At 34.5% G+C, this 26,603-nt stretch overlaps 2 protein-coding genes across 3 annotated transcripts; one reads left to right on the top strand and one right to left on the bottom strand.

Moving 5' to 3' along the window:
- The first annotated feature begins 4,199 nt into the window (after positions 1-4,199).
- LOC118042635 (FCS-Like Zinc finger 14) lies at positions 4,200-8,227 on the top strand. Of its 2 annotated transcripts, XM_035050336.2 has the most exons (3): positions 4,200-4,793; positions 4,908-5,076; positions 7,687-8,227. In XM_035050336.2, the coding sequence occupies exons 1-3, from the start codon at positions 4,511-4,513 to the stop codon at positions 7,844-7,846; spliced, it is 612 nt and encodes a 203-aa protein (XP_034906227.1). In that variant the 5' UTR covers positions 4,200-4,510; the 3' UTR covers positions 7,847-8,227. The 2 variants fall into 2 exon arrangements, with proteins under 2 accessions (XP_034906227.1, XP_034906225.1); XM_035050334.2 differs by having other exon boundaries at positions 4,200-5,076.
- A 6,326-nt stretch (positions 8,228-14,553) lies between these two features.
- LOC118042636 (biotin carboxylase 2, chloroplastic) lies at positions 14,554-22,274 on the bottom strand. Its single transcript, XM_035050337.2, has 17 exons — positions 22,031-22,274; positions 21,857-21,918; positions 20,837-21,162; positions 20,384-20,525; positions 19,830-19,928; positions 19,600-19,656; positions 18,878-18,949; positions 18,687-18,776; positions 17,758-17,817; positions 17,189-17,374; positions 16,998-17,090; positions 16,832-16,913; positions 16,343-16,449; positions 15,968-16,043; positions 15,512-15,558; positions 15,351-15,413; positions 14,554-14,900 (listed from the first exon to the last, which is right to left on the bottom strand). Exons 2-17 carry the CDS (start codon positions 21,899-21,901, stop codon positions 14,865-14,867), a joined length of 1,581 nt encoding a protein of 526 aa, XP_034906228.1. The 5' UTR covers positions 21,902-21,918; positions 22,031-22,274; the 3' UTR covers positions 14,554-14,864.
- Positions 22,275-26,603: the final 4,329 nt, after the last annotated feature.

The following is a 26,603-nucleotide window of genomic DNA, read 5'->3' as shown; positions in this document are numbered from 1 at the left end:
AGCAATTATAACCCTAAATTAATTTCACCCTACGAATACACCACGTAAAAAATAGTTTTTTATAAGGTAAAATACACCCTCTCAAGTCAATAATTATTATAAATCTTACTCTCCTCTCTTTCTAAAGACTTAATTAGTACCTTAATTTGTCATGATTTCTATTAATTAATGTAAAGAGTTATAATTTCCTTGGTTTTTCTTTCAATCTAAGTGACTGGAAAAACTATGATTGTCAATGATTCCGTAAAATTATATTTTGTTTCTTAAAAGACGTTTCGGCCAATTAAGGCCTTTTGTTCCAATCTTGGTGGAGTTCGTTTTTGTGCCCTTTAATTTATTGGCTCATATATGAGGTCTCACGAGCTGATAATGGAGGTGCTTGTTGCTTCTTCCGGTAGAATTCATCATATGGCTTCTTTTAATATAGTTGTTAAATTAACCATGAGTCATTGGGTTAATCTATAAATTATTTTTCCTTCATTTTTTTATTAAATAATAAATCCCAATAATCTGATCAGTCCATAAAAAATATATTAAAAAAATAATAATACACAGTGATCTATTTAGTTGTCCCAACCACTATTCCTTTGGACGTGGCTAACATTAAAAATTATCAAATTTATCATTATAAAAAATAATAGTCTCTCTTGTTTGAAAAATCCATATTTAATTCCTATGTTTTTTCATACATATTTATACCATATATGATCTCTCCATCAATCATCCATTAGGGATTTTCTTAAAAAGATAATTCATTTGCTAATTAATAAGTTGATGGTCAAAATCAGTCAAGAGATTAACATATAATTAATAAATCCAAGTGTTGCATGAGAGCTTAAATTCCCAACTCTTTTAGCATCAGACACACTACAGAATTGCAGAATTAACGAAGCTTATTTTATCACATTATGAAAAACTTAAACACCATAACCAATTAATATTTTAGCTGCTCAGAAAAGAAAAACGATGGAAGAATGATGTATTGCAACTCAGAATTGGAAAGTATTGTTTGTCAAAAATTTTAAATATTTTTTATTTAAAATTAATTTTTAAATGTTTTAGATTGTTTTGTTATGTTGATATAAAAAATAAATTTAAAATAAAAAAATTAATTTAATATATTTTTAAATAAAAATTATTTTTAAAAATAACCGTTACTATAATATCGATGAAACACACTCTAAGAATATAAAAGAAATATACATAAAGAGAATAGAAAAAATATAAAAACATTTTTGTAATGATCATTATTTAGGGGATCAAATATGATTTTCTCTCTTGTTTTTGTGAATATCTCTTTCTTATACGGTGGTAAATTAATATATATCCAGTGATTATTACATGAATTTATTGCTCATTAATTAACATAATGGTGGTTTTCTTGTTCTTTGTAATTTATTAATGAGAAGATCAATAAATGGTGAAATATTCTTTTGTTTCGTTACAAAACTACATAGTTTAATTGATCATAAATCATTTATTATTCTCATATATAATTATTATTGATTAAATCTTCTTCACATGAAGGGTGAGAGAGAGATCAAGGGGGCGGGAACTCCTTCGTCTACAAGTGTAAAAATCGACAGACCTTCCATTAAATGAAGAATCAAAGTGCTATTTATTTGATAATTTAACTATTAATTTGCAATTAAAGAGATGAAAGTAATGTCTTGAACTCTATATTTAGGGATGTTTATCATGTGATTCGGAAAGCTAGAGAACCAGCTATATATAAAATCGGCAAAAAAAATTTGGAAGGTGATGGTTTAAATTCTTCTAGGGTTTGTATTCATATTTTATATACGAATTATTCTAGCTCCCTGTCCCTAATGTTTTGGTAACTTTCATCATCACCCAAGAGATTATCCTAGCTCCTTGAGTTTTCAAATTTCGAAGAATGAAAATAGTATTTAAAATATGTTATTATTTTGAATATATCAAATCTATATAATTACAGCTACACTCTCAAACCCGAAACTATATTATGAGTATGTTTGGCAATATGATAGCGGTTGCTTTTCAAATAACTTTTCGTGCCGAAATACATGTTAATGATGTTTTTTTTATTTTAAAAAAAATTATTTTTAACATCATCATATTAAAATGATTCAAAACATATAAATTATATTAAATTATAATGAAAATAAATAATTTTTTTGGGAACGCGGTTTCAACCGCGCTCCCAAACGGTACCGTATGTCTACCACCGAGTGAGGTCGCGCACTTTAATTGAAGAAACTAAGTTAATGATTGGCTGAGAAAAAGGAGAGTGCCTTTTCATCACTTTGATCCTCCGAAGCCCCACAGGAAAAACTTTTTCAATGAAAGAGTCACATCACAAATTAAATAATTGAATCATGAAAATATAGTTCATACGATCGATGCTCCATGGCCACATGCTATATTAATTATTCAGGGCCATATTTGTTATTAAGGAAAACCATGTGGTAAACTACTTTTTAATTGCTTTATGTATTTGTGCACATGCTAACAAACTATAGTGTAAAAAAATATACATTAGCCGCTCTTTGAATAGGGACTCTACGTTATTGTTTTTCTTAAAAAAACTTGGATTTACTTGCCTAATTTTCATATTAATATACATTAACCAATACAAAATCATTAACAAAGAGCAAATTCCACTATCCACTTGGAATGCAGCTAGAAAACATTCTTATTAAACTTGGTCCGTGAGCTTAATTTTAATAATATATCCATCAAATAAATAATATAAATTATATATTTTAAATTAAATAAAAAAAATTAACTTAATAAAAATATGATTATTTTATCAAATCTACTCACTACTTAATCTTAATTGACTTGATCAAAATTTATTTTTATTTTTTTTAAGATGATATTGTTTTAACTTAAACAAAACATTAAAATAATATCTTTTAAATTATTCCAGTTCAGTTTAAGTTATCCCAAATAAAAAAATAATTTAACTTGGTATAGAAAAAATTGATATAACAATGACACTGTACGGGGAAAAAAGGTTGTATTTTTTTTTATATATTAAAAATTGTGGGGCCGTGCACTTTATGTTTAAACTTTAAAGCACAATTTTCTTCTCGAAATTGCTCATGGCCGGCAAGAAATACAATGGAAACTGTGCTTTCTCTTTCGGTGTTGTCTACTCATCATTCAAAAAGCATCCCCTGTTTTCTTCTATTAAATTTCTTGCAAAGTTGGAATGATCTTTCTCGACATATATTTCACTTTCAGGAATTTTATTTATGAGCTTTATTTACTATGAATTAAGTTGTTTTCACTCTCTTTTCACTTACCAATAAAAGAAAAATAAACTCTCTTTACCTCTCTTTTTTCCACTTAGATCCTATTGTTAAACAGACTCAGAATGGTTTTTCAAAAAAAACTAAATAACAATTTATTTAAAAATATTTCATGATCTATCTCTTGTTAATATAATGGTTTATTTGTCACCATCACATGTATCACTTGTTTATGTAGTTGTTTATGTTGAAAAATTGCCGTTTAATGTTACAAAAAAACAAGTAGAATTCAAAAGAAGAAAATCACAGAGAAATTAGGGTAAAGTTGGAAAAGACTTCAGTCTTAAGAATCACAAATCAGGTGTCCTGTCCAAGGTAATATTGAGTCATGAAATTACTGAGACATTTGGAGTTTTGTGAGTTAGGTCAAGACACGGTAGTCAATGCAAGTCCATGCTGCCCTTCAACTTTAAAAGAATATATATATATATATAAGAATTTATTTTGGAAAATAAATAAAAGGAAGTTTTTATTTTTAAATCTTAAGTATGAGTCCATCCCTTGTTATTTATATATATATATTAAATTTATATTTTCTTAATTATATTCACAAAGATTTTTAAAATCTGACTTAAAGAATAAATATCTCTTTAAACATGCATATATAACTAATTTATCAATAATTGGATCATGTATTGGTGGAATATATATGTTTTTTATATGATGAATAATAATGATGATTAATTAAGTAAAATAGAAAATAAAACGATTGATTAAGAAGGATTACAGTAAAATGAAAAATATTTAAGGAAACATTAGAGAATACAAAAAAAGTAGGAGGACCTAAAAGCAATAATCACTAAATAATAATAAGTTGTTTAAGTACAAACAAATTATTATAATTAATTAATTAATCAAAATAATTATTTGTACAAACTGTTTATATTCCCCTCTCCACTGAAATCACTGGCATTGAAGCCCCCCCTCTCTCTACAAGGTGAGCAGAGAGCTCTCTTTCTCTCTCTAAAAAAATCTTCCCCCATAAATCTAGCTTCATAGAATCTCTCTCTTTTGCTCTTCACTACTCTAAATTGAGCAATGGTGTCTCTCTTTTTCTCTCTCTAAAATCTCTGAGGAGTTGTAATTAATATCTCTCCATTTAAGTCTCTCTTCCATGACATATATACCTGGAAACACTCCAAACCCTTTCTTTCTCTTTACAAGAGAAAACTCTTGTCTTGAATTTTGAAGAATTCAAGATTTGAGAGTTGCCCATGTCTCAGTTTGGTCTGAAAATGGAGAAAAAGAGGCCAAGAATCAGTCTTTCTTTGTTTACAACCTTAACTGAGACCTTTTCAATGGCTAACAAATCACCTAGGAATTTTAAGAATGGTGGTAGTGCTGTTGGGTTGGGAATTGTTGCTGCAATGGATGAGTCTGATAAAGTCTCTGACTTTGCTTTGTCACCAAGATCCAGTCCTGTCCCTGTTGTTTCATTGAAGAAACCTGCTTCATGTTTCAAAGAAGGAGGCATTGGGGTGTGGAATTTTGATAAAGGTGGTGTTGTTGTTGATGAGAATGATGAGAGTTATACTTGTGTGATTTCTCATGTTGGGAATAATGTTATTAAGAAGAGTGTTTATTATGATGATAAGGTTTGTGTTGATTCAGTGAGCTGGTTTGATGTTGGTTCTGGACTGCTTTATGCTGCTTCACCACCTGTGATGATGCCCATCGATGTTGCTGCTGCTGAAAGGAGGGAGTTTTGGAGCAAGGATTTCTTGAGTTCTTGCCATCTCTGCAAGAAGCTGCTTGAGGGGCTGGACATTTTCATGTACAGGTACATAGAGGATTGCTTTCTTTTTAATTTTAGTGGTTTAATTGTCTGGAATTGTGTGGATTCTGATTGACTGATGATTTTTCTTTTTTGAGCATGGATTGTTGCTTGGCCTTGAATTGATATGAAATTTTTTGTTTGGAAAGTGCAAACTGTTGATTGGAAGTAGATTAATAGATGTCGATGGCTTAACCGTCAATGGATTGGTTGGTAAATCTGTGTTTGGACAAAATATTGCTTACTCTTGCTGTTTCTGTCATGGCTGCACTGTTATTCAAGTAGATCACCAGTTTTGACTTAAAACTTCCACTTAAAAGGTGATTATTTTGGATTACTTTGTCATTTAAAATGTGGACATGACACGGGATAGCTTATGTGATCATGCAATCAATCGGGTCTTCTGTTAAGTTCCATTTATGTAGAACATATTTATGTTCGGATTTCTTTGTTCTGAAAAACATGTGGACTAGAAATGGGTAATATGATCGTAATATCGATCAAAGATGCCATACAATTAGAGCATTAATTGATCTCGTTATCTCTTTTGAGTACTTGATGTTATAAAAGTTAACTGGTTTAAACAAGTTCAATTGTAGCTGCTTCGTTGTGGGGTTTAATAGCTGTTAATTCTATCTTTTTATGTTTAATATCAGGCCATTCAAAATTAGCGATTTGGGCCACTGTACTTTATCTCAAAGAATTTGATTCAACATGGTTTATCCAGCATCTTATTTGGGGCTCCATTATTGTCCTGAATCTCATATGTTTTAGGCAGCATACATGAATTCTGAAAGAATTGTTCATAAGTGATGCTCTTTTCAATTCAAGCATGAATTTGGACTCGCTGACTGTTTGGAATAGAACTTTGCAACCTCATTTTGTATTTCATTTTATTCATACAAAAATGTTGAAATAGAACACTGCAATCCGATGAGTGCAAATGATAAAATAAGGCAATGTTTTAGTTGATTTTATCTTATTAAGCTACCTCTAAATGATTATATACCACAATTCAGTATGAAATGGGTATACAGCAAGTTGGATCCACTTTTCTATTTTAGTTAAGGAGACTATTCCATAGAAATAGGACCAACTAATTCCCAAGCAGAAGAAATGCCATTTTGGGGGGTTTCTAAATTGATTATGGTTTATCAACAATGATGGTGATGTAAAACCAGAGTAGGGGTAGAAAAGTTGTCATCTTACTTCTGTTGTGCACAAACAGCTGAAAAATCTTCTATTGAAGCCATTATTTTGATGCATTGATAAAAAATTTAGGATGTTGGCTTGAGTGGAAGCCTTGTGGGTAAGGGGCCTTACAGCAGTCCTATGGTTCTTGTTTTATTTATAGAGAACTTATTGAATTATTATCTGGTACAAGTCGTTGCTAAGCACTTTACTCCATTTAAGTTTATTAGGACAAAAACACTGCTTATTGATTGTTGTTAGTGCCAATGAGCAGTTTCTATCTGGCTAAGCTGTTGTCTCCTTTACAAGTTTGGAAAGTCAACATCTGAGTATCTGTCTGAGTTGTCACAGCAAAGCTGTTTTCTCCTCTTGAAGTTTACAAGGAAAAAAACGAAAACAAAAAACTGCTTATTGGGTATTATTAGTGGCAACAAGCAGTTTTTCTCTATATACGGTTTTCTTTCCTTTTTAATTTGGAAAGTTAATTACTGAGTATTTGGTGTAAATTTTCAGAGCCAAGCTGTTCCTCTCCTCTTGAAGTTTTCCAACCTAGAGATGATGCTTATCTGAGCACAATTGTTACCGGTCATTAATTTATTTCCATATTCACTGAGGCATACCAGGCATGCTTCATGTTAGCCTTGATGATTAGATCTTTCCTTCTGGTGGAAGATAAGCTTTTTAGGATTAGGTTGACAAAAAATAAAATTCATTGAACACTGCCAGTTGCAACTTGGTGAAAATTAGAACAGTCAATTACAGTTTGTGTTGGCTAAGAAACCTTTGTGCTGCCAGCTTGGTGACCAAATGAAGCATTGATGCCTTGTCAACTATATACACGGGTTTTTCTTTTCAAATTAAAAAAATCACTGCAAAAGCACCTTGATGGCTCTTTATCCCTACGTTGCAGGACTTGAAATTGTGTAATAGAGTCATGTCATGGGATGTTTTACAATGATCTGTGTTTGGTTGCAGAAGTTTGGTGCTAAAGGGCTATAGCAATTGAACTGTGCCTGAAAGTCTAGTTCGATTGCTATAACCCTTTAGCACCTCAGAATGCATTAAATGCTATAATTCGAACAAATTATAAAAAGAAAGACAAGTGCTATATAGCCTTAAAAAGATTTGAGGTTGGACTATAATTTGCGGGGGTTTGGATGAAAAATTGTAGTTGGTAAAATGCCATTTTGTTATTCCATTCCTGAAAATAAGTGACAAGTTCTCACTTTGTTTGAGAATTGTTCTGCAGTAGAAATACCTAATAATTGACATTTGCTTCTGCATGTGGTTCCTTATTCTTTTAGGAAGGCTTTGTTAGAATATTTTTTTTAACTTGAGCCTTGAGAACTTTCGGTTCTCATTCTCTTATCTCATATCACACACTCCTTTTGCGCTACTAAAACAGAAATGGGTCCTTGTTTGCAGGGGTGAAAATGCATTTTGCAGTCCAGAGTGCCGCGATAAACATATCAGAATTGAAGATTTCAAGGAGAAGTCCGGGTCTGAAGCTCTGAAGAAACAAGAGTGCTCTGTAACGCCCCGCTCCTCTCCTCTGTTATTTTTTGATGGAGTAGCTGCAGCATAGAGTATTTTACAAAACACCAGTATCCAGTAAATAAAAGGAAACTAAAGAATATGAAGGGTATCCTACAAATAAATTTCCATTGACGGTATGGAGAGACAGAGAGACAGTAGACCGGAGTTTTTAATAGGGTTAAAGCAGGTGGTCTCCATACCCTAGATTGCAAGAAAGATTCTTCTGGGATGGGATTATTTCAGAAAGAATTTGCAAGTTTTTCTGAATCCAACTTGGGTATCATATATAGACTTGAGTTTTTCAATTTTATTATTATTGCCCCATGGTCCATGGGTGCAAGGCAATTTAGTTGAATAGTTGCTCTGAACTGAGTGTATACAAATTCTTCAAGCATTATTCAATAGAAATTATTTTGAGATTTTGATATGATTTATACATTTTTTTTCATTATATTGATATTTGTTTGGATTTGTTTTCATTATTTAAGGTCTATAAGATCTTGACCAAATTAAATTATTAGGTTGAGTAAAATGATTGAGATTTGTTACTTTGATGAATTGCACTGAATCTCTAGCTTATGCCTACTAGTCTTTTTATCATACAAAAGTTCCCCAACTTTTGGCATGTAAGACCTTACCTATTGGCTGCCAATTGTACCGTTGGCCCACATTGATCCTCTTTTAGGGACATGAAGAAGGATTAAGCACTGAAAGCAGAAAGGGGGGGATGACCTACCAACTCATCATCTAAAACATACTTGGCCCTAATGGAGTATTTGGTTAATGCATGCTCTTTGTGTTTTATGTCTCCAACTCTTGATATAAGTTAGTGTCCAGTTTGTTGATAATGACAGAGAGAAAGGCCATTCTCTCTTCATTACCTCCTTGCATTTGTTCTTCTTAACCTTCACAACGTCTATGACCATACCCTTTACTCCCACAAAGCCATTAGTTTGCGTTTGATTAATGTGCAAGGATAGAAGAGAAACGTCGAAGACGGATCTTCATAAAATTTATCTGAGATAAAAGGTACTTTGGAGTAAATTTTTATCTTTTCAAAACAAACACGGAAGGAATATAGAGATGTATCTTCACCGTCTCTGTTTTTTACGTGGAGATTGTAATCAAATGCTACAAAAATAAATAGTTGCTGAGCTGACACATACTAACCCCAACAACAAAATAATTTAGTATTTGCCTAGTAGTCTTCACTGTCTTCTTAGCTTTACCCTTATAATGGCAAAGAAAACCTCCAACCATGTAATGGCCAGAAAACCACGAAGGATTGTCTCTGAAGTGATTCATCCTGACTCGAATTCCTCGCCCTTCACAAAACCAAATGCTTTCAAGAAAAGGAGTAAAGGTGGTACAGTGACGATGGATGTCAAACACACCAAGCTAGTGTCAAGGACATGAGATCTTCAAGCACGCTACCAGTTCCGTTTATCAAAGCAATGAGAATGCGTTTTGCATGGCTATGGCCACCTGCCTATAATTGTGATTTTGGCTCAACAAAACTACAGAATTGTTGCTGATGAGCTGAAAGGTTATTATGAGCTTCATCAAACCTAAGAATTGATTGAGTTAAACGGTTCGAACACAATCTCAGTGTAGAAAATAAGGTTTTTCCGATATATTATTGGAAGAAACTTGCTGAGATTTTAGTTTTGCTTGTTCGCCAGCTTTGCTAGTGGAGTCTACAGATTTTCAAGTGCTGCTCTGTTTCCAATAAATTGCTTATTTTACAATCTAATGTTGCGCATGCTTCGGTGTTAAGTATAAACATAGATTTCTTTTAATCAAAGTTGTGTGTACCTTCTTAGATTCTATTTGGCAACGTGGCTGCTGTCCGTTTGTCAAAAAAAAAATTGATTTTTTAAAATTATTATTTTTTTATTGTTTTAATTTGTTTATATCAAAAATAAATTTTAAAAAAAAAAAATATCCAATAAACATTAAAAAAAAAAAAAAAAAAAACATTATTTTTTATTGTTTATACGCAGCCAAGGGCAGTTCAAAATGTAATTGGCCACGTAGACAAATGGGACTTGGTCATCAGGATTTAAACCTCATACTAAAACCACTCTGCTGTGGAGTCAGTATAGGCGAAGGAAGACAAGGCCGAGAAATATGGGGATGGGGTTTGGGGAAAGAGGAGGGTTTCAGGAAGGTGACGGGGAAGAAGGAAGAGGAGGGTTTGGGGCTGTGAAGAAGTTTTGCCCTAAAACTTGAATGCCTCAACTAAAACATAGGCCTGCTTATTATCCAAGGAAGAATGCAGGTCGTACATATTTTTCCAGAGAAAGCACACCATTGAAAGGGAACTTCTGGAGCTTCACATGGTCTCAGAGTTTCAAAACTCATCAGGATCCTGATAGAAAGAGAGGGCTGACAACAGAGCATCCTACAGTGGAGAGTGGAGCGTAGAACAACTTTCGACCTCTGCAAAAACACTCCAATGGACTAATTCCTTACCTTGTCAAGATTGCCATCACACACGTATAGTCTCTTTGTCTTCAAGAAGAATAACAGAAGCTCAGGATGCAACCTTTACAGCTAATTCAACCTTTCTCAGGCTTCAAAGGCAGGATCATTGGCAAGGCACCTTCCGACGCGTAGATAGCTTGAACATCTGAATCAAAAGGCTGTGCACCAACCCACTCAGGAACTATAATTTACCCAATCCCGGAGTCCTTAACTAGAAGCCCAACCTGATGCTTCCGTCGATCTTCAATGTCATACAACAAACCTTTGTATACTATGCAATTGGAATCAAAATTCAGGGCTGTGATTAAGATATCGACAGCAAATTTTAGGCTAAGAATAATCACTTGTGAAAATAATACTAGCCAGTTCATGAAAGATTTCTCAGAGTATGACTCTTCCAAAATATTGGATTGGAGCAAAATTATTGAAAGGTGACATTTTCCCAATATTTCCTTTGTATATTGTGCTTTGATGGAACTCTTAAAGGTTTCTAGGTTCCATTCAACTCAAGAAGAAAAGGAAAGAAATGTGGGATTTGATGCATATGGTCAACAAAGACTATGTTGGAAAAACTGATCTAAAATCTTTACAGTTGAAAGAACAGGAGCAGAAAATGTCTCAGTTGGTTACTGCCATCCCCAGTCAAACATTACAGAAAAATGGTACTAACTATGTTCTTCTTTATCAAAGGAGTTGTATAACAAGCTAGTCTGATAAGCTTAAACAAATGAATTGAAAGAAACATTCTAATCTAGATAATGCTATCAGCTAACAAATAAATAGCTATCAGCTAACAGATAAATAGCAATGTAGTAGATTACTACTAAGTAATCATGTTCCAGCTTTGGTACCAAACTTCAACAGACTAGATCTTCCTCTATTGCTTTCTTAATGCCATTGAAAGTAAGTTATTGGAGGAAACCAAATCATATGGTCTGTACTCTACAAGAAGAGTCAACCTCCATGGTTTAGCTTCCTTCAATTCTCACTTTCAAGATCCATGATGACTGCCATTTTCCTAAAATCATTTGCATTATTTGATACTCATGAACCATTTGGAAATGAGATATTGGAGAAAATTAAACCATTTGGGGAGCAATTAAACCATATGGTCTCCACAAATGCTTTAGTTTTCTCCAATTCTCACATCCAAGATCCATGCTTCGACCATATGGGAAACTAGCTAAAGAAGGATAGGTTCTATTTTCTACTTCAAACTCCTCTATACAAGAGCCAATGAAGGTAAGATATTGGAGGAAACTAAATCGCATGGTTTGCACTCAAAAGATGAGACAACTTATAGGGTTTACTTCCCTCCAATTCTTACATTCAAGATCCATGCCAGTCGCCACCCTTCTTCTCAATCTTTTCGTTGGCTAATGCTCACCATGAACCGTTGAAAGTAAGATATTGGAGGAAATTAAACCATACATAAGACTTTGACAACGCATTAGCAGACTAATGCTTTAGTTTCCTCCAACTCTTTCTTCCAAGATCCATGCTTTAATTACCTCGTGGAAAACCTGAGTGAAGGTTTTAGTTTTGGTTGTGAAGATGAACGACTCTTTTGGAAATAGCATGGAGACATAGTTTGTTCCTATTTATAGACCTAAACCTGAAGAAATTGTAGTCAAATTTCTGCTCTAGCATATGATGTGCATTCTTGACTTTTCTCATGCACTTCTCGTGATAGCCTGACATTGATGAAGTCAGAGTAGTTGCAAGGATTGCTAAATAAGGGATGCAAAATTACGATAATCACAATGTAGGACCAAAATGAAATGAAAATGAAATCCTGGCTACCTTTTCATTTTCTATCCCATTAATTCGGTTCTTTCCGGATAGTGTTGTGAAAACTATTTCGATCAAGTAGGTCAATCCGATGACCTATTAACTCAAGATCTCACTTAAATTAAATTTTAAATTAAATTATATGAGAATTGATCTAGTTAAATCTAATTAATTTAGTCACTTAACTTATTATTTAGTTAAATTTTAGTTTAAATTAAATTTAAAATAATATCTTAATTGAAAAAAAAATTATTCAAACAACTCTGTATTTTATTGAATTGAGTTAACCACCCAACCCGGTTTAATAACTGTGCTAGAAGTCCCATGTGATTTCAAAAATGAATTTTAAAAATCCCTAATTTTGAATGTAGTTATAACTTGGTCCTTCTTGTTCAAAAATCTATAAATTGAGGACACAAGTTGTAAGTTTTCCTAAATTATACTGTCATTGAAACCCAGGGACTAAATAATAATTTACTCCAAATTCAAAGCTCATCCAGGAAAAAAAAACTATATATTATACAAAACATGGAATATGGTTTTGATAAATAATAATTTGGAGGTGATTTGTTCAATTAATACTTGGTAAGAGGACAAGATCCTTCAGCTTTATATGAAAAGAAGAATGAACAAACAAGAAGCATTAAGAATAAAATGTTGTGCCAACAAGTGATTGGTCGAGGTGGTAACAGCCTCCATCCTCCCTGAAAACACACTTGTTGAGAGGACTTTACCCTGGGGATAACCTTGTTCCAAAACCAAAAAAAAAAAGTGTGATAAATTAACACCAGAACTGCTAATTAACCATCAGCAATCCTCCCTGAAAATTCTTGAAAGCAAATTAATTACATGAATAAACAGATTGTTTCTTCAAATTATCAAATCATACTACAATCAGGCACCACACTGGTAGGAGGTGTTGAAGAGTGCTTCTCTGAAGACTGATCCTTTAAGTTTTGCGAAGCTGCCACCCCTTGTTGATCAACAGATGAAACAGACAGTGATTGAGGGTTCAAAAACCGCTGCTCCTCAGTAGCCTGTTCAAGCAAATCCTGTTTCGCATAATGCATTGATGTATTTCCTTCATTTGATGGTGTTTCTTTCCAAGGAATTAAGTGGATTCTGCTGCAATGTCAATTTACTTGTATATTCAGAAAGAGGACTATTCTCATGCACTCCATGGGGATCATTAGCAGAACTTCGCCTCTCAAACTCAGGGTTTCGGTGGTTAGAAACACAACTGCTACCTCACATATAATAGTCTGTGGGTTCTCTATTTCTTGCAGTCAAATTGATTCTTGATTAACAATGCTGGAATCTCGCAAATCGATGGCAATGCTTGAAGCAGTCTGCAATCTGACTGCAGATGGAGGGCTACCATCAAGCATGGTTCTCTTGGCTAACACCACTAGCTTGAAACTGTAGCGACTGGGATTGGTTTGGACCACCTGCCTGCATCGCATTGCATTACATTACTAACAGGACTTTAGCCTGAACCCTAATATACCTCAATCACCCCTAAATGAACAGAACCGCCTCCTCTAGCAAAAGTCCATTATAGTATTCACTTCCCTTTGCCTGTGATCGCACTTCTTGTACAGCCAACCAGAGCAGCTCATCCACTACAATATCTCTCATTTCTCACCCTGAGTTTCATAAAAAGAGAATGAACTTCCATCTTTCTATCGGTATCAAGAAGGTGTTCTAAAGAAAGCGTCAATAACCCAAATGGTATTGTCTGCATGCTTTTCTTTAGCTCCTCCAGCTCCATGCATCCTCCTCCTTCACCTACTGGGGTCGGTTTCTTTTCTCGAGGGTTACACTATTTTGCATTTGCTCAGAACTTTGCGTCATCACACTCATAATCCCAGTTTTTCTTGTTGCATCGTCTAGGAAATGTTTCTCACGTAATGATACGATATTATCACCGTGTTCTTCGTTTTTGGATTTGCTACAGTTTCTCGGGTCGTTTTATTGGAAACAAGAGAATAAGAGGACAGGAAGAAACATGAAGGGTGAAAATGCCAGCCATGGTTATTTTTCTTTGGGCTTCATTATTTTCTTAAACTAATTATTTCTTTTATTTATCTTTCATTGATTAAAAAAGAGTTTGTTGAAAAGAGGGTTAATTACACCCATTTGTATTTGTGCAATTTAATTGAGTTCTTAATTTAATATATGTTTAATATAACCATACCTATAATACCCAAACCTGCTAGATGAGAGAAAAAATAGTTCTTTTGAGAAAAAAAATTATTTTTCAAAAAATATCTTCAAGTTGAGTGCAGATCAGTAAATCAACCCGAGTTTGGGTTTTTTACAGGATTAAATAAGTTTTTCTATCTATTTTTCTTTCAATTCAGACGTCCTAGATCAACCGAGTTCTAAATCAATTCACTGGGCAATCCAAGTTCTACGTCTATGAATGTAACTACTATGAATTTTAAAATATGATTAATTTGTGGGCCAAGATAATTATTGAGCTAAATATCTCCCTTCATTTGAACAATTTCGCATGTCTGAACTCTGAACTAAATACATACTTCCAGGATTATGCAAGCATGGATGAATTTTAAACCATTTCAACCCCAAACTAAAAGGAAAACATACAAAATACATCAAAATTTCGTGACAAATTCTCACGAAATCTAAAAGTTCTAAAACAACGGGAAAGCATCCAAACACCACAAATGAAATGAAAGCTTCCGGCAGATTTGCAGGAAAACTCTGGCCTCGTAACTGCGCTCGAAAATTTGCTGAACAAGGTTGTAATTTGAGAAGTGATCTATTTATGCAGCTGAATTGGCTAGTATAATTTGTTGAGGCTGCAGGCACAAAAGATGAAAACTGGATTTATTTGAGAACACCTTGAGGATATATCAAGATGGAAATCAATACACACACACACAATGAAGAAGAAGATTATATCTAAACATGACAAGGAAGTTTCATGGATGTGGAGCAACACGGTCAACAGGCAACACCATAACCTGAAAGGAACTAGGGGAAAAAAGGGATGACAAAATGCATTTGTTCGGGAAGTAATGCACGATTCTGAACTGGATATGGAAACCTGGGAACCAGCATTTAAGAACATGCTTTGACTCTATTATCACACGCAAGAACAGAAAAGGGCATGGAGGTCAGTTTAACGAGTTTGTTGTAGCGAGAAACTGTGAAATGGGATTCTTATTAACCGCAAATGAGTGATTTACAAAGATTGCCATAATGTCTCGAGTCAGTTTTCAATGAAAGGGATTATATCAGCTTCTTACCGCTGCTAACTCCTGTTCATGCTTGGGTATGAAAGCAGTATCAACATTTCCATTCTTAAAGTCCTGTCAATAGATCCAATCAGCTCAAGTTTCAAACTAGAATACATGGATTTTTTCAGTAAGTTTCATAAATAAAAAGTGTAAATTATAGTTGTTCTAACCTCAATGTCAAGGATAAGCTTGTGGTAATCTATTGTCGTTGGGACTCCTGGATAAAGAAAGTAACAGGGTTTGAAAAATTAAAGAATATATAGATTCTAAGAACAAAAACAAATTGCAACCATGGCCAAAAATTTTAAAAAGAGATGTTCTTGATTGACAGAAAAGGCCACAAATGACTTGTCTACCCTGCTGCAATTAGCAGCGAACTGAAAAAAAAAAATTACACCGACCATTTGTGGATCATGGCTCACAAAACCAATTGAAGGATGAGCCTCACAAAAGGTTTGCATTTGCATGTGTCAAAATCAAAGAAAGAAAAATATGTGGTTTTCAAAACTCACACTCCCTAAACCCACTGTGCTCTTTCCATAATGCATTGCCACTATCTCAAGTTGAGCATGAAAAAGAAACATGGCCAACAGTGTGAGGCACCTGTTGAAAACTTGGATACTTACCAGTAATAATAGTGTCATCAAGAGCCCTTTTCATTCGCTCAATTGCCTTTTCTCTCGTTGGAGCCCAGACAATAAGCTGCAATAAGTTCCAAATTTCAAACTAATTAAAACCATGCTGAAGCCTGTAGAATTGTTGATATGCACTATTCTAGGAGATATAAGGATGACAAACATAACGCTGTTTTATTATGCCTATGGAGTGAACATCAATGCATTTTCATTAGGACAGATGCAACCAGAGAGTAGAAGATGGCAAACATATATGTGAAGTAAGCAAAACCAAGGACCAAAAAACAATCACATTGAGACACAATGGCTTGAATCTCTTGTCACATGGCCAAAAACATACACAAGAACAAGAAATGTTTGACAAACCTTTCCAAGTAGGGAATCATAGCTTGGAGGAACCACATAATCAGGATAAACGTGGCTATCCATTCTAACAAACGGACCTCCAGATGGCAAATATGCTGTTATTCTACCTGTTAGTTCGGAAGGAAAGGGGCAGCTGGATAATTAGTAAATAAGCTTCAAGGTTTTTGAAAACATATCCATGGAAAAGAAAATTAACCACAGCACGATGAATAAAATTTTGATGATTTTACCAGAAGCAACACCAACAAAATCAAGGAGTAACATGAGATGAACCAAACACTAAATAGACAAAACTAGCAAAGGCAATAAACCTCTTGGCTTGTCACCTTAAAAAGGATTAGACCTTCAATGCATTCAAATGGTACAGATAAAACACAATTTGGCTGGAAAATAGCTCACTCAACATCAACCAGAAAAGAAGTAACAAAGAGGATCAAATAGCAGCAATAATTTTACAAGAAAGTAACATTCAGCACAATGTACACATACCTGGCCCCGGTCGGAATCCCTTAAAAGCATCTTCTGCATTGATACGGCACTCAATTGAATGTCCCCTAAGAACAATATCTTCCTGCAAGTTGAAATCCAGAAAACAAATTCAAATAGATCTAGAAGCGTAGAGCATTTTTTTTTTCTGTATCCTTTCCTCCAATACCTGTTTGTATTGAATTTTCTCTCCCATGGCTACACGAATTTGTTCCTCAATCAAATCAACAGAAGAAATCATTTCAGTTACTGGATGTTCCACCTGCATTTTAATTTTTAAAAGAATATTGTGAATCACCATAATAGGGATTTTATAAACACATTAGCAGAAAATTAAATCACTAATCATTTAAATTTAACCTGGATTCGAGTGTTCATTTCCATGAAGTAGAAGGAACCCCTTTCATCCAAAAGGAACTCGACCGTTCCAACACCAATGTACCCTATGGATGCTGCAGCTGCAACTGCTGCATCACCCATAGCCTTTCGTAACTCAGGAGTCAAAGCAGGAGATGGTGCTTCTTCCAACAGCTTTTGGTTACGTCTCTGTACAATGGGCATATTCAACAAAACCTTTATCTTCAATACACTAGGTTTACTGCTAAAAGTAAATGTGAAATAAGACAATCAACAATGACAAAAAGAAAGGGATAAACAAGAGGGGTATCACTCTCTCAAAACATTTGGTAAGAACTTTCATGCACTCTATCTTATAATTGAGCATGACTAAGCTGAAACCAAGCCTCTCAGCTTCCTTGAGATTATTGATGCTTATGAAGGAATTGCCAAGATTTAACACATTCCCTTGGTTTTTAAAGTTGAAAATGGAAAGGTAACTTTTTCCCATAAATTAATCCAACACTCTCTCAGGAATAGATTACAAATGGCCACACATTGAGATAATTGCAAAATAAGAAAGTAAATAATACCTGAATGCTGCAATCTCTCTCACCAAAGTGAACAACATTACCGAATTTGTCTGCAAGAACCTGCAAAATCAAATGATATACTAGAATGATTCAGAAAATAGCACATAAATGTTGACAGTAATTAGATGTAGAAAAAATAATTAAAAGGGAAAAAAGAAATTCAGTATTACTGAACTGAACTATAATATTAACAAATCAAAACTCAGCAGTGTTAGAAGTGTTATATGGAAAGCAAGACTATATAAGAATGTACTTCAATTTATAATCTTGAAACATTCCTTTTGGCAAATTCTTTTATCAACCTGGTTGAGTCAAGTCAAAAGCCAATAGTGTTTATACTAATCAACTAAGAAATTGTTCCCACCTCATACAAGATTCAGATTCTCTGCCAAGCAAATTAAAGTACTTATTTTTCTGCATGTGCAGAAGAGCATTGCAGCTCAGGAATTTAGATTTGGATTTCTACTTATCTTCATCATACAGCATATTACATTTGTAGATAGGAGAGACACTATGCTGAAAATATGAGTCGGCATGCTTGATAAATGCCTTTTATCCACTGTAAAAAGATGAATATAATGTTCAAGAAACATTTTTAGATTACAAAACTGGCCTCTTCCTTCTCTTTTTGTGATAACTTCTTGTACAAGTTGTCTAAGACAGAAGCAGGTTCTGTTCAATGAGGTTTACATGCTGTTTGAATCAAATCTCATTTGGTCGATTCATTCATAGCACTATGTTCTTATAGCTGGTAATTCTACATGACTAGGAATAATCAATTGCTATAATCAAACACTTGATAGTAGTTTCCCCCACATTTACATTAGAAAGGTTTCTGACATTCCACTTTCAGACTCTACTTTAATGATCTTCCAAAATAGTTCTTAGGAACCTTCATTACAAATACTCGCTAAATAAACAAAAATTACCTGGAACTCAATGTGTCTTGGATTTTGAACATACTTCTCCAAATAAACTCCATCATTTCCAAATGCCGCAGCAGCCTCACTTTTAGCTTGCTACAGAGCAAAGAAAGTGAACCAAACTCAATTAAAGACAACACACTTTAACCAGGTAAACATTGAATATTACATTGAACGGCACCATACTAATAGTGTACCTGTAGCAGCTTTACAAACTCATCAGGTTCTTTGGCAAGCCGCATTCCACGTCCTCCACCACCTGCCGTTGCCTTAAGAACATAGATTTTTTTTAGTAGAAGTTTCTATGCTTCTCAATTATGTTCATTTGCATGGTATTAGAACTGGAAGAAGAAATCTCAATCTCATCATAGCCAGTCCAGACCCCCCCCTATTGTCATGAAATTTCACAGTTTTCCTTCTATATATTCTTCAGAAACCAAACGGAGAAATGGTGAAATATACAATTGAGGATAGCTTATTACTGACACAAACATATAATTTCAAAATATGATCCGAGTGATCATTTTCAAAGAATCCCGATTATTAATGATTCTAAGAATATTTTATTTGATTGCAGTTTTAATGCTTGGCACTACTGTGCAAGGTTAATTGGAGTGTATTTTAGCTTACTTCTGTATGCATGCACATGCACCCACATACACACACATGAGCAGATTTCCAGTACATGTTGTAGAGAGCTCAATAAACTGCTTGCTGTGTAGCTGAGTGAAAAAAGAAATTAGATGGCACAGATGTAATGAAGCTAGAAGCAAGGAAAAAAAACTATTCCATCCTTTCTATATAAATCATAATTGCCATTTGTCTGGGTCTGGAAGGGTCAAAATGGTGTTTATTGCAATTTCAATGATGTAACAACCTGCATAAATGATGCCAATTCATATGAAAGAAGATTATTTACCTTGATCATCACAGGATAACCAATCTCACTGGCAAGCTTTACTGCTTCCTCGGTACTCTAACAACAATTGGTGCACAAGAGTTTGTCAGATAACATCAAACTACATCTTATTATATTAAAAAAAAAAATGGGGCTAACCAAATAAAAAATCACAGAACTTGTAAGCCATGCAATAGTTTTCATGCCAATTTTTGGAATCATATCAAACAGATAATGGCCAAACATGGCACCTGTAACAAGCCATCACTTCCTGGTACAGTTGGAACATTTGCCTTCTTCATTGTTTCTCTAGCAGTTGATTTGTCACCCATGACTCGTATGCTGTCAGGCTGCCACAAAGCAAACAAGAATTTGCATATCATAGTTTTTGCAATTATGCAAGTGATACAGTAACAATAAACATGCTTTGATAATCAGCATCATACCATGCTAATGAATGACATCTATTTACAAAATGATAACATTCACTAAAGGATTATTTTTTTCAAAAAAGATTATGATAAGCAACTGTTACCCATAACCCCTATTCTGGATCATACTAGATTGAATTGGCTGTTCAAATCTGTGTGTGTGATAGTCAAAATACAGGATTTTTCACCCTCCTACATGCACCATGATTTCTGAGAACATAAACAGATGTTGTGATTGAGAAAGAACTAATTTTAGCATCTAATTCAGGGCATACAGAATTAAAATGAAAATAGTTGACATGTGATTAGCCAAGATCAAGTAGATGTCACAGAAATCTCACTTTTTAATATTATTAAGTTTGGTGACTACTTACATTAGGCCCAATAAAGTTTATTCCATGTTCTCTGCACATTTCCACAAAAACAGCATTTTCAGCAAGGAAACCATATCCAGGATGCAGCATTGTGCATCCACGACTGATAGCAGCAGATAAAACATTTTGAATCACTAAGTACCTGTGGAAAGACAGTGGAAACATACACATAAATCCATTATATTCCGCATCTACAACTTAAAAGCATCGTTCATTTGTTGCTGAGGAATTGAATGACTGCCCAGAAAATCAGAAAACAGTAGGGCAATGCTTTAATGAATTGGACATGAAGTGAAATGCATAGAGTAGTAACAACTGTTAAAGTGAGAAGAATTGTTTTAGATCACTGACCCATACTCAGAAGCTTTTCCTAAACTTTCCCTTACTAGTAGCAAGGAAATGTCCATGTGTGATGCATGTGACTGATAAATTAAGGATATTATAACCACTTACGATTGGTTGCTGGGTGCTTCACCTATGCAAACCGACTCATCAGCCAATTTCACATGAAGTGCATCCTTATCTATGGTTGAGTAAACAGCAACACATGGAATCCCCAACTCATGCGCAGTTCGAATAACACGGACAGCAATCTCTCCTCTGTTTGCTACCAGAATTTTTTCTGCGCGACATGTAACCCCAAGAGCTCCTCCATTCTTCTTAGCACAGTGATTAGGTTGGGTAGCCTGAGTTCTTTGTCTAGGAAAGTTAACCTTAGTTCCCACCATAAAGCTGCATTGAGAATTCCTGATTCCACTATTTCTCTTCATGAATAAACCCTAACGCATTGAATAAACAAACTATTTCAGCATCTATAATCCTAGCAAACAACCACAGACCTGAGCAAGTTAAAGATACAGGGAAGCTTTTCTTTGAACATAAGCATCAATAAGGCTATTTCACCACAAAACACAACCTCATAAGACTAAAAATGCATGACATAGCAGCACCATTGAATTCGTTTAAACATACAATCACCATGCATGCTATAATGAATCAGACACATACTTGCTATCATTTATCTTCAAATACCAACAAAATTTTTAATGGAAAAAAGAAGAAGCTTTTAGCTCATCAACCCTCCCGAATGATCCTCAATTAATTACACCACACACACTAGCAAAATCAAAGAATTGAATTAACACCACATAACTACAATTCATGTAAATAACTGAATACTTGTTCAAAAAAAAAAAAAAGTAAAGCACCGAATTGGATTCAATTATCATTCCCACAAATGCAAACCAAACCCAACACTAAAAATCCAATAATCAATACCATCAACTAAACAACAAAACAAACAAAACCAAGATTCATTTCCTTCCAGTGAACATTCCAAAGCAAGTACATTACAAACCAAACAAAAACAACACTCATTTCTAACAATTCAAACAAAAAACAAGTCACGTTACGCAAAAACAATTAAGTCAAAGAATAGAAAACAAAAACAAGACGACGACGACGACAACTTACAGGAGTAGAGGTAACAGATTTGCAAACAGGCAATGTTGCCTCCATTTTGGAACCCAAAAGGCCTACAAAATCAAAAAAACGAACAAATCCCACTTCAAATACCAACACATGAGTCACATTACTTTCAGCATGAACACAAACATAACTAAATGAGATGATGATCACTATAAATACCTTGAACAAGAAATGATGGGTTGTTTCAGAAACAAAGAAAGCAAAGGGAGAAAGAGAGAAAGAGAGAGAGTATTTAAGACAAAAGTGGAGGAAGGAAGAGATTTGTTGGGACTTTAGTTTGGATTGCTGTCTTGTCGATAGAAACGAGGAAAGACGAAGACTGTAAGAGAGTGTGTGAGATTGTAAGTTCCGCCTAGTTGAGTTTGGGTTGCCAAACCAAAGGTAAGAACCTCTTTTTACTTTTTCTTTTGTTTTATTATTATTTCCTGAGTCATCAGCCAGGAGGGTTAATTCAAGTAAACCTGGAAACGGGTTGACGGCCAAATTTTTTTAGACTGAAGTGAATAGAATCATGAAGTCAACCATATTTTTTTCTTTTTGTATTCTTTTTCAACGTGGAATAGTCTAAACTACGGATTAACAAGCAAGATGGATCGGTCTAAACCTTGGATTAGCATGCAAACCTTGTTTTTTTTCTTTTTGTATTGTTTTTGTTAGAGGTAAACCGACTCGATAAATGCTAATTTGAACCGATTTGAATGGATGAGTTTTTAAAAATAATTGTGCTTGTAGATGATTAATTGAGAGAATATGTCGTCTAATGGCCAGTTTAAATTGATCATTTATATGTTCAAGTTTTTTTTTTTTTAGAAGGTAGAAACAGATCCTGAGGATGGACATATTATTAAGTGAGTTGTCAAATCAGGTGGGATGGACAATTCAACTCCTTATACTGAAAGCATTAATGAAATCCGCAACTTCCTGCACAAAACATGAGATGGGATGAACAATTCAACACCTTCAAAGTAGAAGATGATGATAGGATTCTGTGATTAACTCTAGCACCAGTAGAAAGAACAAGGCAAGCACAAAGAAAAATAAGAGAACAAAAGATTTTGGTCATTTTTTCTTTTAACGGAGTGCATGTGAAAAAGACTTGGTTTGCTGAGTTATTTATAGAGAAATCTGAAGTTTTTCAGATGATAAGAAACTCATGAAAAGATAGAGAAATCTTAATCTACAGAATAAAATCTTAATATTTGTGTTGTTTAGAATTGGATATATTATTAAATCAGTCATATTTATCCATCTGAACCTTTTTCTTTTCTTCTTATGAAAGATCTTCCTAAGATTCTTTCAAGAAAGGGAAAATGAAAGAAAAATGGGCATACATAATTAACCAACGCCGATATTCAAAGTGTCATCAACATGGAAATTTGATTTCTCGACTTGCAATTTCTCTTTCGCAAAAACAAGGAATTTTGGTTTCTCAAACATTCGAGCCTTAAAACAAAGCCTGTCAAGAAGTTGGGTTCTGCTAAAGTTGTAAGAACCTTAAATATTTAGCTAAAAGCCGTGTGTAATCATAGAAGGTTTTGTGTTGAACAAATTATGAGTCGATCAGTTTAAACTCGTTCGATTTGACAGATCAATCCACGAACAAGGTCAAAACATTCGGATCTTTAACATGGCTTGGAAAGCCCAACCCACGTGTCATCATAAAAGGATAGTGCTTCACAAACCAAAAATAAATTCTTAGAACAACAAACTCTCAACAACGTAAAATAATACAATAACGAACACTCAGACGAGAGTCCTATCCACGTATTTAAAGTTATTTCACGACACATGTGTCTAATACATATAAATATGAAATGGTGTGGCCATTTAAGGACTGGTAGTAGACTGAGGTGGCTTGATGTCCTTGGGAAGAGCTGGTATGGTAGGTAATGTGGACTTTGGAAGCTCGGGGAAATGTGGGAAAGGTGGTAATTCAGGCAATTTGGGAACTTCAGGTTTTGGCAGCTCAGGAAATTCAGGTTTCGGTAATGGTGGAAGTTCAACCTTAGGCAATGGTGGCAGCTCAGGCAATTCAGGCTTAGGGAGCTCAGGAACCTTAGGCAATGTTGTCTCCAAAATCCTGCGCGCTTCTGTCCTGCCTGTGTTGTCCACCAATGACAAAGTGATCAGCAAGAGTGGTGAAATGAATGTCAGGAAACGAAGAGAAGCCATGGTTTTGGAGATGGCAATTGGGAGGACTTCAAAAGTAATTAAATAGAGTCGTATACTAAATGCAAAGCTTCTCCAATCACTTTGGTGTTTTGATTTCACTTTGTATTGGGGGTTTTATAGATGTGGGATGTGGAGAATAGGGCAGTTTCAATGGAGATTTGGTGGGAAAGCTTGAGTCTTGGTGGTTCAACTTCTGGGATGTAGAGAATAGGGCAGTTTCGAAGAGTGATTTGGAGGGAAAGCTTGAGCCTTTTTAGCTCACCTATGCATAATACTTCCACGATTATCATGACAAGTGTGAGCTTTATGGTTGATCATTGTATATTTGATGCATTATCCGTTTAAGTTAATCCTATTTTGCATTTTCAGATTTTCTTGCGGGGTGCAACCAAATTAATGATGAAGCACTAGCTAGGCAAGTCTTGCTAGATTTTATGAACGGTGAGGTATATTTTTCCAGTTGAAGACTAATGAAAAACAGTTGTAGAAGGAAAAGGTCTTGCGAAGAAGTACAGGTTTTCCTGTCATAACTCCCTATTATTTTCCCAGGCTATGACATGTACTGCTATAATTAGATTCGTTTTGAGACAGCAGACATTTTGTGCATAAACTTGCTTGGATAAGATCATTGAAACTAGCATAAATTATTCAATTATTTATGCCTCTGTTTTTCTAGTTTTGTGTTTTTTTAACCATCTTAAGTAACTTTTCGGGGTCTTATTTCATGTTGTTTCTGCTTCGATTTTGCAGATTGACTCGTTTTAAGTGATATTTTTATTTTCAGAATTTATCTTTTTTGCAAATTTTCCAACCTTAGTTATTTAAACCCAGCCTGTGGGTTACTTTGGTTATTTAGTATTATTTAGAATTTCTATCCTATGGTGAGAGCTTACAATAATACTTAAGGTTTTCTCAAAACCCTTTTCATTTTTTGATTTAGTTCAGACGACTGCGTCAAAAATTCTTCCATTGATGGGTGCTTCAGGACATGTTCCTGCGGACACCAGCTTCCCATCAGAGTTGTCTGTTTAGACTCTTCAAGAAACCCAGGTGGAAAAATCGTAGAGTCGCCCCTGACAAGATCAGGTCCGATTCACAAAAAGGTTTTCTTGCAGATAGCAAGTCCCCAAGCAAACTCTACAAGTTGTTGTTGTGTCATGACCGTGATGTTACCAAAATTCACAGCAGTTGAATATAGCAAGAAGCTCACGAAATGAGGAGCTTGAGATAGAGTGACAGAGAAACGAACTGGCATCAGCATCAATCAGAGGGAGAAGACAATCTGGGATAGCTTCAAACTGAAAATCAGGCATGCCATCAAGGGAGCTATGGCCTCAGGATTTCACAAAGATGGTGTGAAAGCCTTTGTGATGTAGTATTAGTCTTCCTACTTCGAGCATGGGAATTCTGTGACCTCGAGCTAGCAGGACATGGAAGCACACTACATGTGGCTCGTTTGGCTTTGAAAAGGAGCCCATCCCTCTCACTCTCCTGCACATTCTGTGAGTTAGAAATCTCCGATCACGATTCTACGAATTACTTCGAACTTTTCTTACCAATATTCAAAATTTCAAATCACAGGCTTTTTTTTCTCTTTTATACCAAATTTTCTTTCTTTAAATTAAAATCTAACTCATAGTGCTGCTATTCTCAAGATCAACAAAATGGAAATTCAATAAGCTAATGCTAACAAAAACTGATCTCAACGTCAACGAAGAAAACCTCCTGCCTTCAATCTTTCCTGACAATCCTTTCTCAAATTGATTTCGAGTGGAAACGAAACTATACCATCTCCAAGCATGATGGTGTGTGCACCAGAAGTCAAAACGCTGTATGCATTGGAGTCCACGACATTCAAGCTCCTGCAAGCATTAAGCTCGAACTTGACCTTCTCAACTCCACCAGCTGGAACAAAAACCCTCTTGAAACCATTAACTTGCAAAGATAAGTTGCCTTCTGGTGGCTTTGAATAAACAATGGCTACTTCACTTCCGTCTATGCTGCCCACATTCTGAACTTCAACTTCAAATTGATAAATCAAGGTCATCCACTCGAATTGCAGGACAAGGAGCCTTATATGAATCATTTTCCAATTTGATGTGGACTGATCTCTTGGAAGATGTTGGCTTGTAATCAAATTGAGTGTAACTGAGTCCATAGCCGAATGGATAAACAGTAGAGCCGATAAAGAAGTTACAAGTCCGACCAGTAGAGCCGTTAAAGAAGTTGTAAGAGCCTACTTGAAGTGTTTTTGAAAAACAAATTTAAAAAAATTATTTTTTTTTTAAATTATTATTTTTTATGTGTTTTTATATTGTTATGATGTGTTGAAGTCAAAAATAAATTTTTAAAAAATAAAAAATATTATTTTAATATATTTTTAAATATAAAAACACTTAAAAAAACAAAATATGGTTGAATTCCGACTAGGGAAGCCTAGACTATGTTGGTAGCTTATCAGTCCTACACATATGTAAAATGAAATTCAAAATTTAAAAAAAAAAAAAAAAAAACTTGAAATAAATAAATGAATAAAAATTACTTAACCCTTATCCTTTTT

Source organism: Populus alba, chromosome 18 (assembly GCF_005239225.2).
Source record: "Populus alba chromosome 18, ASM523922v2, whole genome shotgun sequence".
NCBI lineage: Eukaryota > Viridiplantae > Streptophyta > Magnoliopsida > Malpighiales > Salicaceae > Populus > Populus alba.
Note: the sequence above shows the minus strand (reverse complement) of the source record. Positions and strands in the feature narration are given on the sequence as shown.